This window comes from Pituophis catenifer, unplaced genomic scaffold (genome assembly GCF_029215685.1).
Source record: "Pituophis catenifer annectens isolate HBS135680 unplaced genomic scaffold, rPitCat1.0.hap2 SCAF_14, whole genome shotgun sequence".
Lineage (NCBI taxonomy): Eukaryota > Metazoa > Chordata > Lepidosauria > Squamata > Colubridae > Pituophis > Pituophis catenifer.
Genome location: NW_027256894.1, coordinates 2,963,309 through 2,979,765, shown reverse-complemented (window position 1 = coordinate 2,979,765; position 16,457 = coordinate 2,963,309). Strand labels below are relative to the sequence as shown.

Sequence of the window (16,457 nt, the reverse complement as noted above, 5' to 3'; positions counted from 1 at the left end):
CCAAAGAGTGACCTTTGCCTTTTAAATGCAGATGGACTGCTGAATCTAGTCTTGATGTGTTTGTTCTCCTATGTTGTGCCATGCATTTATGAAGTGGTTGTTTTGTTTCCCCAATGTAGAGATCTGCACATATTTCACTGCATTGTACTGCCTATACCATGTTGCTCATTTTCTGTCTGGGTGTTTTATCCTTGGGGTGGACAAATCCTTCCATTCCACACCATCCAGTCAGAGCTAAAGAAGCTTCTTGGATGAGAAGCGAAACGTCTTCAAAGAAAAACCAGAAAGTCCAGCTGCCTCTTGAAAAAAAAGCATCTTTGGGACGTTGGCAAAGGTACGAGAGTCCCACGTAAGAATTCTGGGCCTTGATGGACCAACTTCCTGCGGCTACACACAGGCTTTTCAGGTCTTGCCAAGTTTTATGTAACTTCAGATATGATCACATTATGTACATTTTAGATATCATCAGATCAGGGGTGAAATCCAAAATTTTTCCCTACCAGTTCTGTGGGCGTGCCTTGGTGAGCATGGCAGGGGAAGGATACTGCAAAATCTCCATTCCCTCCCCACTCTGGGGCCAGCCAGAGGTGGTATTTACCGGTTCTCCGAACTACTCAAAATTTCCGCTACCAGTTCTCCAGAACCTGTCAGAACCTGCTGGATTTCACCCCTGCGTCAGATTTTTATAAATTTTAGACGTTACCACATACTACACAATTTTAGATAGTACCACATTTACAGCCTAAACAGAGATTGTTCCTTTTGGGTTTTAATCATGGGTTCTAGTCAGGTTGTTTTATAGACATGCAGTTCAGGGACTGCTCAAAGTTACGGCAGTACTGAAAAAAATAATTTTACAGCCATTTGCAACCTTCCCACCAGTGCCCCTCAGTCACATGATCCCCATCACAATCATAGTTCACATTATCCAATGCCTGACCTGTGATTTTTCCCCCCCTTGCAGAGCAGAGAAACTGGACTCTTCTGTTGCAATGTCACATTCTCTTCTTCTCCAAATTTTCTAATCTTCTTTCGGGAGGGGAGCACAGTCAGGGAAAGGAGAGATTACCTACAGAAATCACTTGCTTTTTTTTTAATCTACCCCCGCAGAGCAGAGAGAGTGGAGAGGAAGGGATTTCAAGAGCACAAGCTGTGTGCATAGCATGCCCATAACTCCCAGCCCTAGGCTGCAGTGTGATCACATTGCTTTTGATAGCAATAACACTTAGAGTTATATACCATTTCACAGTGCTTTACGGCCCTCTCTAAGCATTTTACAGAGTCAGCCTCTTGCCCCCAACCATCTGGGTCCTCATTTTACCAACCTCAGAAGGATGGAAGGCTGAGTTAACTTTGAGCCGGTCAGGATCAAACTCCTGGCAATGGACAGAGTTAGCCTGCAATACTGCATTCTAATCACTGCGCTATCACGGCTCTTTTTTTTTTTATTAAAAAGTTTTTAAAAATTTTACAAATATTTTCCTATCCCCCCTCCCTCCCCAGCCCTCCCCCCCCCGACTTCCCAGAGCAAAATACAGGGTATAGCATTTAACAGTCATATACTAACATATGCTAACTATCTATAGGCTCCTATCTCCCTCTTGTACTTTTAACTCCCCTTTTACATGACTAGATTTAAATACTTTCTAAAATCTCTTTATTCATTCATAAACTATTTGAAACTTTTTAATCCGATATTTGTTTTGAATATAGTCAATCCATCTTCTCCATTCCAAAATATATTTTTCATTTGAATGGTCCTTCAAATACGCTGAAATTTTGGCCATCTCTGCTAAGTTCACTACTTTTAGTGTCCATTCTTCAACAGTAGGCTATCACGGCTCTTGATGTCCTAGAGAAGAGGGGACTGACTTATTCTTCAAAGGCAGCATAAGATTAGTCCCTAAAGAGAGATCCAACCTAGACGTAAGGAGAAGTTTTCTGACACTGAGAACATTAATCAATAGAATAACTTGCCTCCTGGAGTTATGTCTGCTCCGTCGCTGAAGGTGTACAAGAACAGAGAGGGCAGCCTTTTGAATGGGATCCTGCCTTGGGCAGGAGGTAAGACTAGAAGGCCTCCAAGGCCCCTCCTGTACTTTAATTTTCTCTCCAATGTAATTTACTGGTTTCTCTAGATTTAGATTCACAGAGGGCTCAGGATTTGCTTCTCGTACTGATCTCAAACTGCAATAAAGAGACTCACCACAGCCATTTTAGTACAACTGTCAATTTTCCTTATTGATTCCTAAGTTTTGTGACCCATCTTTCCTTCAGTGCCCCACCAGAATGAGCTACAGATAGTCCTCGACTTAAAACAGTTTGTTTAGTGGCTGTTCAAAGGTGCAAATGCTCTGAGAAAAAATGACTTATGAGCGTTTTTCAGACTTACAACCATTGCAGCATCCCCATGCTCACGTGACCAACATTCAGACGCTCGGCAACTGACTCACATTTATGACGGTTGCAGTGTCCCTTTTTGCAACCTTCTGACAAGCAAAGTCAACGGGGAAGCCTGATTCGTTTAATAACCGTGCTACTAACTTCACAACTGCAGCGTTTCACTGAGCAATTGTGGCCAGAAAGGTCTTAAAATTGGACAAAACTCACTTAACAACTGTCTCACTTAGCAACAGAAATTTTGGGCTCATTTATGGTTGTAAGTCGAGGACTGCCTGTACAGGAGAAGACCGCGTATCTCCACTGCTCCTGGGGAGGTGGGGGGCACTTTTTCATATCAGTCCGTCTTCTTTCTCTCCCTCCCTCTCTTTAGACCCCAGAAGCGATCCCGCCGGAGACCTTCAAGAAGGTGGCTTTTGAGTTTGAAATCCCCGTCTGCAAAGGCGTCCTTGACTACGCGGCCTCCGACCTGGTTCAGTTCAAGCAGTACTGCTGCCTCCTCTGGGGAAGCGTCTTCTCCTTCCTGCAGCAAGTGGAGGTTCTGATGAAGGAGTACGCCATTCCTCTGGCCATCGTCATGGGGAAGAAAGTGATGGACCTGGTCCCGGATTTTGAGCTAAACCAGAGAGCCACCCGGGAGGAAATCCTCTCGGTCTTAAAGAACGTCTCCACCGTTCAGAAATTTTTAAAGCAGCCTGGCCGGAGATACAAAGGCCAAAACGGGACCGAAAAAGCCGCCATCAAGATCCAGGCAACATGGAAGTGCTACAAATTGAGAAAATCCTACATTGGATTCAGGCATCGGCAGTGGGCCTCGGGCATCATTGCCATTTCTTGGTTGATCCACGTTCACTTGCAGCGTGTCCGAAAGACCCTGAAGGAGTCTCGGCAGAAACACCTGGAGAACTTCCACCTCAGGACCAAGGTAGTTGCTTGGCCCCTTTGTCTCAGCATCCGTGCCCAATGATTGCAATCAAATGTTCCTTCCCCCTCCCCGCCCTATTTAACACTACCCTTGTCCAAGCATATTTTACGCATCATTAAATGTGCAGCCTTTGGTGGCTACAGTCTGCCTCCATTCCCCCCCTCCCTCCCCTTTGAACAACTGCTGCTTTTCCTTTGCGATGTGAAATGGAGAAAACAAAATCCCTCTGATTTGACTTGGGTCCTTCTTGTCAAAAAATGGGATTCGGTAGGTTTGCAATAGACAGCTTTTGATTGTATTTAGTACCATGCTTCTTAAGAGTTGTTTTGAGGAATCGTTTCGGTTCTGCTCTCTTTTTAGTTTTTCTGACTTCAGGTTTAAAAGGCACAACCCAGAAAGAGGGGAGGGGGTGAGACGGGGGGGGGATATGCATTAATAGCCAGACTGTTGCTTCTGGAAATAGTAGCGGTCGGTGGTACCTGTCAACTGTCCAGCTTCTGCCAATGCCAAGCCCTGGACATCATTACGCCATCTCCTTCCCTGCCTCTGTCCTCTCCTTCCAATTTTACTAGATACCTGTACAGTACTACCATACTTTCAGTTTTATCCGTAGATTATTTTTACTTTTTATGCCATTTATAGCCTACCTTTCTGGATCAGGTAAACTACACAAAGGGTCTAGCAGAAGTTTTAAAAAGAAACTCCCAGGATGCTGTAAATTGAGGTCCACACATCAGTGCCTGAGATTGAGAAACTCTGCCTGTGGGTTTTAAAGGCCAGCACTTCTTGCAATCTCTGGCAGCTGCTGGATTTTGCATCGGTGGAAATTTCAGGGTTCAAGGGCAGCTCCGCACAGAACACATTGCGGTAGTCAAGATGGTGTAGGCACGGCATGGATTCCGTGTTCCCGAGAGACAGTTTGGTGTGGCCCTGCCTCCTCCAGCAGCAAAGGCAGTGCCCTCTTCCCACCCCCTCTCTTCCGCAGTCCCTCTCCCCTACTCTTCCGTTACAACACAATACCGTGCACTTGATTTGTGGCCCACAAAAACAATCTCCCTCGCCTCTGTGGCAGTCACTACTTTGTCAGAAAGTACTTAAGTTTGCAGACAAGCTTTTAATTAGTGATCACCATTTCATTTATGTTTGCTTTCTCTCTCTCTCTCTCTCTTTTTTTTTCATTCATATTCTGTTAATTAAGTGATCAGCCTCTAATCTTCCCCTGCCAGTAGCTTCATGTAGCCATCTAATTAAATTAATTGGGGAAGATGTTTTAAGTATGTGATTAAATCAATTAATATAATTTATGCCTGGCTTAACTGTACAGTGGGAAAAAAGGGAGGAGGGGGAACAGCTGAAGTTCGGCTGGGTTGCATCCGCGGCAGGTCCCTCCTGTCACTGATCAATGCCTTTTCTTGATTTTTAGCATCTGGCCGCCAACTGGAATCGCATCAGGAGCTCTAGGAGGACGATTATCCATATCCCATCGTTAGGTAGAACGCTTTTGTCTCTGGGTCTATCAGCAACCCCTATTACACACCGCATTATGACTCCTTGATTGAGTTCAAGGAAGGCCTTGTTTTATTCAAATTGGTCTCGGCAGGAAAATGTTGTCGACATGATGAGAGTAATAACGCAGGGCCTTCACTTGAAACGGCGGCGTTTAATTTGGGGATTAAGCAAATAAAGTCATTATGTAGAGGCCGCTATTCAGCGGAGAGGTGATTTGCGGTAATTCGCTTCCCTCTGTATGAAATGAACTAAAAAGTTGTATTCTCTCCCCCCTCCCGCCCCCTTTTCCTTCCCTCACTGCCCTCCCCTTAGAAACACCCTCCCCCCCCTCCCCTGGTACCCCAGCCTCACAGACAGGGTTTCTGCTTGCCTTCCGCAAGGAGGGGATGTGGGTTTGCTGGCTTGGGTGCTATTGCGCCGATAAGCCAGGATGCTGTTTGCACCCTGCTTTTAATCAAATGTGCAGTCAAAATGATAAGCCGCATTCTCTGAAATTATTTAGTTCTAATTACGAGCAGATGGGAGGGTTTATTTGCACCTTGGGCGCCTCAGCAAAAGGAAATGCTGTGGTGAACAAGAATAATTAAGAAGTTGAATAGTGGGGTGGTTTTTGTGTGTTTGTGTGTGCGCTTAAATAATCTGCAGCTCCATGTTAATTAGCACTCGGGTAATTATTTAATTACATTTATGAATTGGGGGGCCTTAAGAGCCGTTTCCCTGTGCAGCAGTGGGGGTTTGTCAATAAAAGATCTTTCTCAAAAGGATCTTTCTAGGAAATGGCTGAAATTGGGAACAGAGGCCCACCTTTTAAAAGAAACCAGCTATCTTTCTTCTAATTGGGGGGTGTACAGAAAATGTCTGTAGAGTAAGATATCCGAGCGGCCTTTCTTTTGACTGCAGCCCTCTCTGGCCGCGGCTGCTGCTGCAGCTGTAGCGTTTACAGAGGTTCACTGAACAGTTGATGGAAGGGCATCTCTGAGCATCTTTGGCCATCGCCCCCATAGCCTGCTCTTCTCCAGACCCCCTTTAAAGTCTCAAGTGAAGCTTCCGGTATGTTTAGTCAGTGTTTATTTCAGTCAAAGGCCAGAGGCCAGAGCAAGTTAAAAACACTCAAGCAATATCCAGTTAAAAATTCTAGAATTAAATAGCAATAGATAACATTTATTTATTTATTTATTTATTGGTTCGATTTATATGCCGCCCTTCTCCGGAGACTCAGGGCGGCTTACAATGCGTTAAGCAATAGCCTTCATACTTTTGAATATATCTGCTTAGTAGGGCTTTCGGGCCCCCCTAAGCAGTGTTTTTTTATATACAAAGTCAGCTTATTGCCCCCACAATCCGGGTCCTCATTTTACCTACCTCAAAAGGATGGAAGGCTGAGTCAACCTTGAGCCTGGTGAGATTTGAACTCGCAGTATTTGCAGGCAGCTGGCAGCTAAATGCTACTTAACAGCACTTTAGTCCGCTGTGCCACTAAGGCTCCTAGATCAAAATCTAGATCAAAATCACAATTTGGCATTCCATCTGTCAGTTGCACACGAGCAAAACGCAGCATGGCCTAACTATAATATCAATCCTTAAACTGTGAGGCCCGTAGTCATTAAATACTAAAATGCAAGAGAGTGGTAATGCAAAAGGGTTTGCTGCATTACTTGCGTAAAATAGTTATGATGGATTAATCACCTGTTTCCGATGAATCCCCATTGCTGCTGTGCAGAATTTAGCCACCTGCGCTGAAGTTTGCGGTATGCACATCACAAAATTTTTCTTTCCTTTCTTTTTTTTTTAAAAAACAAACTTTCTACTGCTTTTGATTGACATGCAAGCAGCATTTTAGAACATCCTTAGTTTCTTAAAACCAGATATAGGCAACACCTCATCTATCCTTCCAGGAATCCTGTCTTGGATACAGTAAAAAGGCAGGGAGGCTTTTCAGGAAGTGAAATGGGTTAATAGTCTTGACATCATTTATTTTCCCTTTCTGTGAACAAATGTCACAAATGCAAAATCTGCAAAAATATTAATCTCTTTTAAATAAATTATTGCTCTTTTTTTGAAGACATTTTAGGCAGAAAATAACATGATCAAATATAACTAGAGAACCATAATCTTTGGCATACTTGCAGTTTTAATAAATGTTAGATTTGATAGATTTGAGAATATATGTCTTTGCCCAATCTGGGAAGGACAGTTTTGTAATTCCAAGGAATAAAATAGCCTTAGATGGAAATAATGCAGCTGAGTTCAAAGGGTCCTGAGTCCCAGTTCCTGGAGGAACAAACTATAGCTGGAATGTGTGGCTTTCTGCTGCTACTGTCGCCACATTTGAGAGTCCTTGATTGATGCCGCTAATAATAAAATCACTTTTTTTTTAACCAAACCTGCAATGATATATATATACAGTACATGCTTATTCTGAAGTAACATTTGTTAATATGTTAATACACTTTTTTCCCTTTTAGTCAAGGTTTTTTTTAAATCTCCCAAAAGGGTACTTAAACATGTTTACAGAATGTTTTTTTAATTGTCCTCTTAGGTCAACAGCTTCATCTTTAGGCTGAAGTTATACGTGGTATGGGATGCTTCCCTATAAAACTCTGTAGGAAGAGGTTAGAGTTAGGCTTCCTGAGATCATCAAATAATATTTAGGATTTTGAGATCCAGGTTCAGGTCTTTCCTCAACCACAGAAGCTCCTCCCAGCCCATCCTACCTCACAGGGTTGTAGGTGGCAAAAATGCCATGTACGCTGACTTGAGCTCTTGGAGAAACGTTGGGATCTATATCTAACAAGAACAGAATTGTTGTTTCAAAAAGTCAGATTTTATTTCTTTCATTTTATTTGTTTGATTTTTATCCAGCCTTTATTTCTTTATAAGTAACTCAAGGCAATTTTAAAGTACAGGTAGACCTTGACTTATGACCACATTTGAGCCCAACATTTCTGTTGCTAAGTGAGACATCTGTTAAATGAGTTTTGCCCCATTTTATGACCTTTCTTGCCACAGTTGTTAACTGAATCACTGCAGCTGTTAAGTTAGTGACATGGTTGTTAAGTGAGTTTGGCTTCCGTATTGACTTCGCTTGTCAGAACGTCACAAAAGGACCCCGGGACACTGCAACCGTCATAAATATAAGCCAGTAAGATGGCATCATCTTAAAATGGAGACGGGAAGCTGGATTAGAGACCAAAATCAAAAACCAAACAAAATGGTTCCCTTCATTGTACTGTGTGCATTTAGACATAATGATTTGATGCCAGTGCTCTGCATAGTTTCATCTTCATTCAGGAGCTGTTGTTTGCAAACTCTAGTTGCATTTCATGAAGGTCAAGGAATAAAGTCAACTAACTAACTAACTAACTAACTAACTAACTAACTAACTAACTAACTAACTAGCTTTCTCTTACAAGTGTGTGCATGCCTGTTGGCCCAATACAAACTTTTTATATTCAAAAAATAAAGCTACCCTTGAATACATTTAGTGATTAATTATTCTTCAGTTTGTGCTATATTAACCAATAATGACGCTGCAGTATTTCATGAGCCTGTATAAAAAGCTTGTGAAAATGAAAACTTTGAAATGATAATTGGAAAGTCATTTCCTGCGATCCATTGATACCGAAGAGCCATCACTAGGTTGAATTTATGACAGAATAATATTTTGTGGCTTGAAGAAGTGCTTTTACTAAGATGTTGCTTTCGGTTTAAATTCCCCACATTAGAAATGCTCTTAAATTGAAAGTTGGGGATATATTCTTAATCTATGGGAATCTTTTCATTTTTTCTCTTTTCTGATTATTCAGGACCTCAAACAAATAATACAGTTTAATAATAGACTGTATAATTAGAATAATAGAAAAATAGACAAAGGTTATATCCTACCATTTCTCAAATAAATATGGGCATTTTTAAAACAAATGTGAATATTCTATTCCATTATTTTTTGAATTGTATTGATATGAAAGATCTTTCATCAAATTAAAATGTGGCCTTTCGGGGGGGTTACTTACTAATGATATGAACAGCTCTGCCCCATAGCAGTTGGTGGGACTCAATCCAATGGATGATTTTGCAGGCTTTTTCTTCTGCCATATAATGCACTAACGTCCTACCTATTTGAATGCTACTTTAACTGCTGAATAAGAGGTCTAGTTATCAATATTACAAACCTGGGAGAAGTTGCAAAAGAAAACCCAACCAACTCTAGCTCAGCGTTTCTCAACTTCAACAACTTTAAATAGGTGGACTTCAACTTCCAGAATTCCCCAATCATACAGGCTGGGGAATTCTGGGAGTTGAAGTCCACCGACCTTAAAGTAGCAGAGGTTGAGAGGCTGAAGTTGAGAGACTGATCTAAACCTTGCCCTTCTATAAAGCTATAGAACAGTGTTTCTCAACCTTGGAAGCTTGAAGATGGGTGGACTTCAACTCCCAGAATCCCCCAGCCAGCGCTGCTGGCTGGGGGAATTCTGGGAGTTGAAGTCCACCCATCTTCAAGCTACCAAGGTTGAGAAACACTGCTATAGAAGCTTTATACGTGTCTTCTGCGATAGAGTTGAGAACTCCATGAATTTTGAGTTAAATCCCCATCAATGAAACCTGACAGGAGTCTTTGAGACCCAAATGCTTTAACATCTTGGAATATCCCAACCATTTGAACTGGATGGTTCCAAGGTCTCCTGCCAGAGGGATAGAAGAAGACCTCTGAATTAGAAGGCCTCTTGAGGTCTCTTCCAGCCCTGTCATTCTATGGTCTATACCTGTTTCCTGTCTTCATTCTCCATGCCGTTGGCCACACTGAGATACTCAGGCTTTTGACTTGAGGTTGGCCCTTGATCCCCATTAAGCACTAGGCAGAATCAGGTGGATCTATAGTATGGGAAGATCCACCCCAAGGAAGGATCCCCTGCTGTGATGGCATCCCAGGACCAGGAATTAGATCCTTTGTAAAGCTGTTAAGAATTTTCACCCAGCCCTGCTTTTTGAAGTAGTGTGTTTATTTATTGATTGATTGATTTGATTGATTGGTTGGTTGGTTGGTTGGTTGGTTGATTGATTGATTGATTGATTGGTTCGATTTATATGCCGCCCTTTCTCCGGAGACTCAAGGCGGCTTACAATGCATTAAGCAATAGCCTTCATACCTTTGTATATACCTGCTTAGTAGGGCTTTCGGCCCCCACTAAGTGGTATTCTTTTTTATACAAAGTCAGCTTATTGCCCCCACAATCCGGGTCCTCATTTTACCTACCTCGGAAGGATGGAAGGCTGAGTCAACCTTGAGTCTGGTGAGATTTGAACTTGAAGTAATTGAAGGCAGCTGGTGCTACTTAACAGCACTTTAGTCTGCTGCGCCACCAAGGCTCTTGTCATACAAGTGAGGCTCAAAATAGACTTACATACCCATGTAGTAGGGCTGTATTACTATTAGCCTTCTTACCTTTTCTACTATCTTCTCCTGTTGGTATCTTATGATTATAATATTTTGTTGTTTGCGTACACTGAGAGTTTATGCACTAGAGATAAATTCCTTGTATGTCCAATCACACTTGGCCAATAAAGAATATTCTGTTCTGTTCTTTGTTCCTTTTTCTGTTCTGTTCTGTTCTGTTCTGTTCTGTTCTGTTCTATTCTCATCTATTCTATTCTATTCTATTCTATTCTATTCTATTCTATTCTATTCTATTCTCTACATACACACACGTACACGGGTGGGGGGAGAAAAAGGGAGAGAGAGAGAGAGAGAGATTTACTTTTCATGCAGAATCAAAAAACTAAGAATCATGCTAGGGAATGGAGGGACTTTTCTCTTGGAGAAACTTAGGGTTTTCCCCCCCTTTGCAGTTCGGATCTTTCCGGCTTCTACCCATCTCTGGAAGTGCCGGTTATACTTTCTCTTCGTCTTGTTTTGCGAGCGAGTTGTCTTTTGCACCTTTCTGTCTCAATAATCCATGCAAGACCATTTATGACGACTTAAAGGCATTTAGGCGAATAAATTCTATTACCAGATGGGGAATTTTCCCCCCTCAATGAAATGTTTAGGAGCAGAGTATCAGAAACTCGGACCTTAACGGTTACATATTTTAAGGTATCCCAGTCTGCTGAAATGGATTGAATTTAGATTACTTTTTGATACCATTGTCTCTGAGAGCTAAATGGAACTTCGGAAGCATATATCCAATGATAAAAACAGATGTAGCTCCTGGCAGTTGCCTTCAAAATCTTCTGGTAAGCCTTTTGAAGCATTTGTTTGGCAACTGCTGAAAACAAGCTGTTGTGCTAGCTAGAAAGGTAATTTGTTTTCCTATAATTAATTTTCAGTTGTCAGATTTCATTCTCTGATCTTCCCCCAAAGCCAGAAATTGAATGGTGTGTCTAAAATGCCTCCTATCATGTTTGCCCAAAATGTGTACATGGGATACCAGTTTTCCAGGTTTCTAGAGGAATTTGAGACCCATTTGCAAGATTCCAGAGGCCTCAATATACAATTCGAAGGACGAAGCATTATTTTAATCTCGTTAGGAAGCCACGCTAGAACAGCAGCACATCAAACCGGCACTTATTAAGCAGCACTTGGTATCGATTTTCTGACAAACTCTCCTGCTGACAATTGATCTTCTTTTCTTTTTAATACCAAGATCGTTTCTATGCAATTGGCTTAATTTCAAAATCTTTCTGGATGGGACTATCCAAAAGTGTTAAACAGAAAACATTTTATAGGAATCTCGCAGTCGCTTTGAAGTATTTATTTTATATCTTACTCACACATTCCCAGAGAAACAGACTTCAGCCATCCAGCCAGCAGCGTGCTTGCAAAAACCCTCCGCGCATTCCATCGGAAAGGGCCCAGCAAAAAACCTGCTTGTATTGTGCAATCCAGATGTCACAGTAATTGCAAATTAAAATGCCTTAATGCGAAAGGGAGAGCAAGAGAGAGAATATGTGTGTGAAAATTCAATTAATTTTGTTTTAACGGAAAGTGTTCTAGTTTTAATTATTCTATCAGGAAAAGACAACCGAGGCTTTAAATGGAGATGATTTTATTATTTGTGATTTTAATTGTCCCGGTTTTAGCTTTGGTTTTGTCTTGTATTTGCCATGTTTTTATATGAGCTGTTTTGAGCACTATGTGAATAGAAAGGTGGGTGAGATAATACAAATAAAAACAAAGACATTTGCTCATTATTTTAGTAAATATAGATCGGTATGCATCCTGAATTGTGCAGTAAAATTGCATGTCAATTTATTACAACAATCCCCATTAATAAACACTCAATTTATTTGATTGTTGTCATACTATCATTTTAAGAGCTAGTTCTATTAATTGCTTTTCATTACGGCATTCCTCAGTTTTCACCAGATCTTGCTCTCAGAGAAATAATAGCAAACAAGATGGTTAAAAAAATTGAATTTTATTCAAATTGTGCAACCTTACTGCACAATTCAGTATACCGATCTAAAATTCATTTGAATTTTAACTGCATTTGAACTTAGGATGCTATATTTCTCCTCTTTCTCATCATCATCATTATCATCATCATCATTATTATTATTGAGAGATACAATTCTTGTTCCTAATTATTTAAAAGCCAAATTAAGGTTCTAGTAATATGTTCAAAAAAAATCCCATACTTTATCGGAAAGTGTGGCTGTGTAGCTTATTCAGAATTAGTCTAGTATATAATTTTTTTCAAATTTCAATTATTCAGAATGCAGTGTAAGTGGATTGCACTGTTTTTCTTCTTTTTTGATCAATGAATTGGTCTTGCACTGGTTGAAAGTTGAGCTCAGTAGTTCTTAGGTTAGGTTTCATTTTTAGTTTTATTAATTTTTCTGGAAAATTTCCCCAAATATAAGTGGTAGGTTGAATTCCCTCTCCCCAGCAAAAAGAGAAAAGAAAAAAAGAGCACAGAACCTTCTATGGATGTGATGCGTGTTAATCAGCTGGGATGTTTTCTTTCAGGGTACAAGCAGTCCCTTCGAGAGGCCGACCCAGATTTCGCTGTTCATCAGGGATCGCAGTTCGGAAGGCTGTGCGAGATCAAAGGTACAGATTCCTCCCAGCAGCTCTGCCTCTATTGTGCTTCCAAAGAAAAGAGGTGCAGTTCAATGGATTCACATTTCTGAGCCAACAGATTGTGCCCTCGTTGCCATTTTGAAGGCTTGTATAGTAGCTAAACTGCGACGGAGACGTTGGGCTTTCGTTTACCAGGTTGCAGGAACCCAGTTTAATGTATCCTAATCAGCACATCATAATTCTCCCAAAGGTATTTTTTTTATTTCAAGAGGCAAATGGACTTTCTTTGTTTTTCCTTGAAGACGTTTCACTTCTTATCCAAGAAGCTTCTTCAGTTCTGACTGAATGGCGGACGCTTCTTGGATGAGAAGCAAAACATCTTCCAGCAAAAACAAAGGAAATCCAATTGCCTCTTGAAAAAAAAGCACCTTTGGGACAAGCATGACCTGGATGCCTGAGAATCTCCATAGACACATCATAATTCAGCAAGCCAAGGCTTTACATAATGTACAAACTTAGTTAATGTCTGTCAATTCCTATGCAAAAATTACTGGCAGCCTGGGGTGCCCAAAACTTCATTAAAGTGCTTTTCAATATCTATACCAGTTTTCTCAACCTTGGCAACTTTAAGATGTGTTAAGAAGCCCTGATCTATACAAAGCCATTGGATGTCATTATCAGATAATGTGGTGCTGGGTGCTGTGCTGTCCCGCTCACTCACACACACACCTAATGGTGGTTTAGCGGGTTTATTAATATTCCCCAGCATTTCCCTTCAACAAAAATCCAGAACTGTCCCAATTAAGTCCAGCCACAAGCAGACCAATGCTAGTCCACAGAGCAACAGCCAAAGAGTCCACAAGGCACTTGAAAGGTTCCCAAACAATAAATAAACCCACCAGGCAAAATTAAACCCACAATACAAGAGGGTTCCTGAGGCAAGAAAAGTCCAGAGTTCCCAAGGCACGATCCACAGTCAAGGCACAGTGCCAGACCAAAGAAAGACAGAAATCACAACAACCAGGAAACACACAGCTAAGAAATGAACACGTTGTTCTCAGCATCGTCTCCATCTGTCTGCAGTGCTAAATAGCCAGCTTCTGGTGCAGCCCATCAAGAGGGGCGAGGCTGCCTCCTCATGAGTAATCGGGCTGACCTTCTCTGCGCCTGCCTTTTCTCTGCCCTACGTGTTCTGGGATCAGGTGCAGGAGGCAGTTCCTCTTCCTCATCACTGACTGGCTGCAGCTGCATAATTTCCCCACCTGAAGCCTCAGGGCTGTCCTGCTGCAGCTGTGTTTGAGCCAAATCCCTCTCAGATGTCTGCTTGGAGCCATTGACCAACTCCCCTCCTGACATGTGTGGGACTGGTTCATCTTCCTCTGAGCTGACACCTGGAGATGTATCTGGGGAAGTCATCACAGGTGCCAAGTGGATGACATCCAGCTCTACTTCTCTTTTCCATCTTCTTCAAGCGGGTCAACCTTGGGTGGGCCCAGCATGGAGCAGACTGAAGTTGGGATGAAACATAAGTAGCTAGATCTGAATGTGTGCATGATTTACCTTTTTCTCAGCGGTGCATGATTTACCATCTTCATAGAAAGAGTTTTCCTGGCTTTTCTGATCCATGTCTCCCAAAGGAGTTGCACTGATGATGTTACCTAGCTTGGTAATGAAATGTCTTCAAGAAAATCACCAAGCTCAGAGAACACCAGGGACTCCACAAATAGGTTTGTGGTACTGGGCATTATGCAGGCAAGAGCAAACCCAGAAATGCAATGGATCCAGAACCCAGCACTCAGAGTGTCTTTAGATGCTCCCCACTGGGAACATGAGAGATCTCTCCATTGCTCTCAAACAGAATTCAAAGGGCTTGTTTCAACTACATGACTTGAATCCCGCCTGCCTAAAGAATATGATTTCCTGTTTTGCACCAACCAACAATTCCATTCCCCTTCTATCGAATGCTGCCTAGGAAGGGGGCATGGCTAGAAGTAATTGAGGTTCAATAGCCACACTATACAGTGGTACCTTGATACTCAATTGCTTTGAAACTCATCAAATTTGGTACTCAATGCATTTTGACATGAAAATTTTGTCCCAGTAGTCAACACACAACCTAGAACTTGTCGGTGTTGGCTGCCTTGTGACTCACTACATCATTCTTTAGTGTGTGTGGGGGGGGGGGGAGAATTCGTTTGATACTCATCATTTTTGGTACTCATCACACACCCCCATACCCCCAGAATCAATTAACAATGACTACTAAGGTACCATTGTATTGTCATCTCTCTCCTCTGAGAATATAGTCCTTGGCTGATTTTAAGAGAAACCCCCAAGCCTGCAGTATTTGTTTAAGTTAAAAAAAAAATTGCACTTTTTATGAATTGCTATGATGGGTGCATTTGGTTTTATGTTTGCTTTTATAATTATTCGTTATTTTATCGTTTTGTCTGATGAAGTTTTAATTAAAAGTTGCGGTTTATTGCTATTTTGTGTTGGGTTTTAAACCATCGCAGGCTGCTCTGCCAGGTGTGTGCGAGCTTAAATAGTTCTTTCGATCATTTATTCCTGTTTTGTAAACTTTCCTATTTAGTTAGGAAGAGACTGGCCAGCCATTTGTCCAGAATGGGACAGGTCCTCCTGCTTGAGCAAAGGGTTGGACTAGAAGACCTCCGAGGTCCCTTCCAGATCTATGGTTCCAGGTTCTAACGTTGAAATGTATTTCGAAAGCTTTAAAGTTTTAAACTTAAGCTGAAAATTAAATATAGGTATCGAAGACATATGAGTGCCGTTGTATGTCTTCTGGCTTGTTTATTGCATTATTAAACTTTACTAAATAAATAAATAACTAATCCATAGGTATATGCATGTAAATCATATGAGGACCCAGTTTGTGGGGGCAATAAGCTGACTTTGTATAAAATATACAAAAGGATGAAGGCTATTGCTTAATGCATTGTAAGCCGCCCTGAGTCTCCGGAGAAGGGAGGCATATAAAAATAAATAAATAAATAAATAAATAAATAAATAAATAAATAAATAAATAAATAAATAAATAAATAAATTAAAATAATAAAATAAAATAAAATAAAATAAAATAAATAAATAAATAAAATAAAATAATAAAATAAAATAAAATAAAATAAAATAAAATAATAAAATAAAATAAAATAAAATAAAATAAAATAAAATAAAATAAAATAAAATAAAATAAAATAAAATAAAATAAAATAAATAATTTGCCCCTTAGTGGCTCTTGATAAATTAGCTCATATTTGGTCTTCGTTTTGAAAAAGAATTCTGTCAAAAAGCTTGCGATTGGATTTCTTAGCAAGTTTCACAACTCTGCAGGAGATGGGTGGCGGGTGGCGGGATGCGTTGCGTATTGATGTGAGGTCGTGTACTTTGGGGGCCGAATATAGTTTCCAGGTGGCGCGGTTGGCCATTTAACATGGTGCTCAGTACAAACCCTGGTTTATCTTCACGGGCACGTTTGAGAGGGAGACACGGGGTTTTCCTGGCAAGGATGATAGGGAGGTTTTTATGAATGAGTGCAATGAACTTCCACTTGGAACTTGGAAAGAAGCATGAAGGGAGGTGTGA

General features: G+C 41.0%; 1 protein-coding gene across 1 annotated transcript in view; it reads left to right on the top strand.

Moving 5' to 3' along the window:
• Positions 1 to 16,457, top strand: part of IQCH (IQ motif containing H) — a 127,557-nt gene that overhangs the window by 32,210 nt on the left and 78,890 nt on the right. Inside the window, exons 9-11 of the mRNA XM_070953366.1 lie at positions 2,774 to 3,325; positions 4,749 to 4,815; positions 12,801 to 12,884. Of these exons, the coding sequence (XP_070809467.1) occupies positions 2,774 to 3,325; positions 4,749 to 4,815; positions 12,801 to 12,884 (703 nt within the window). The remainder of the gene's footprint in view (positions 1 to 2,773; positions 3,326 to 4,748; positions 4,816 to 12,800; positions 12,885 to 16,457) is intronic.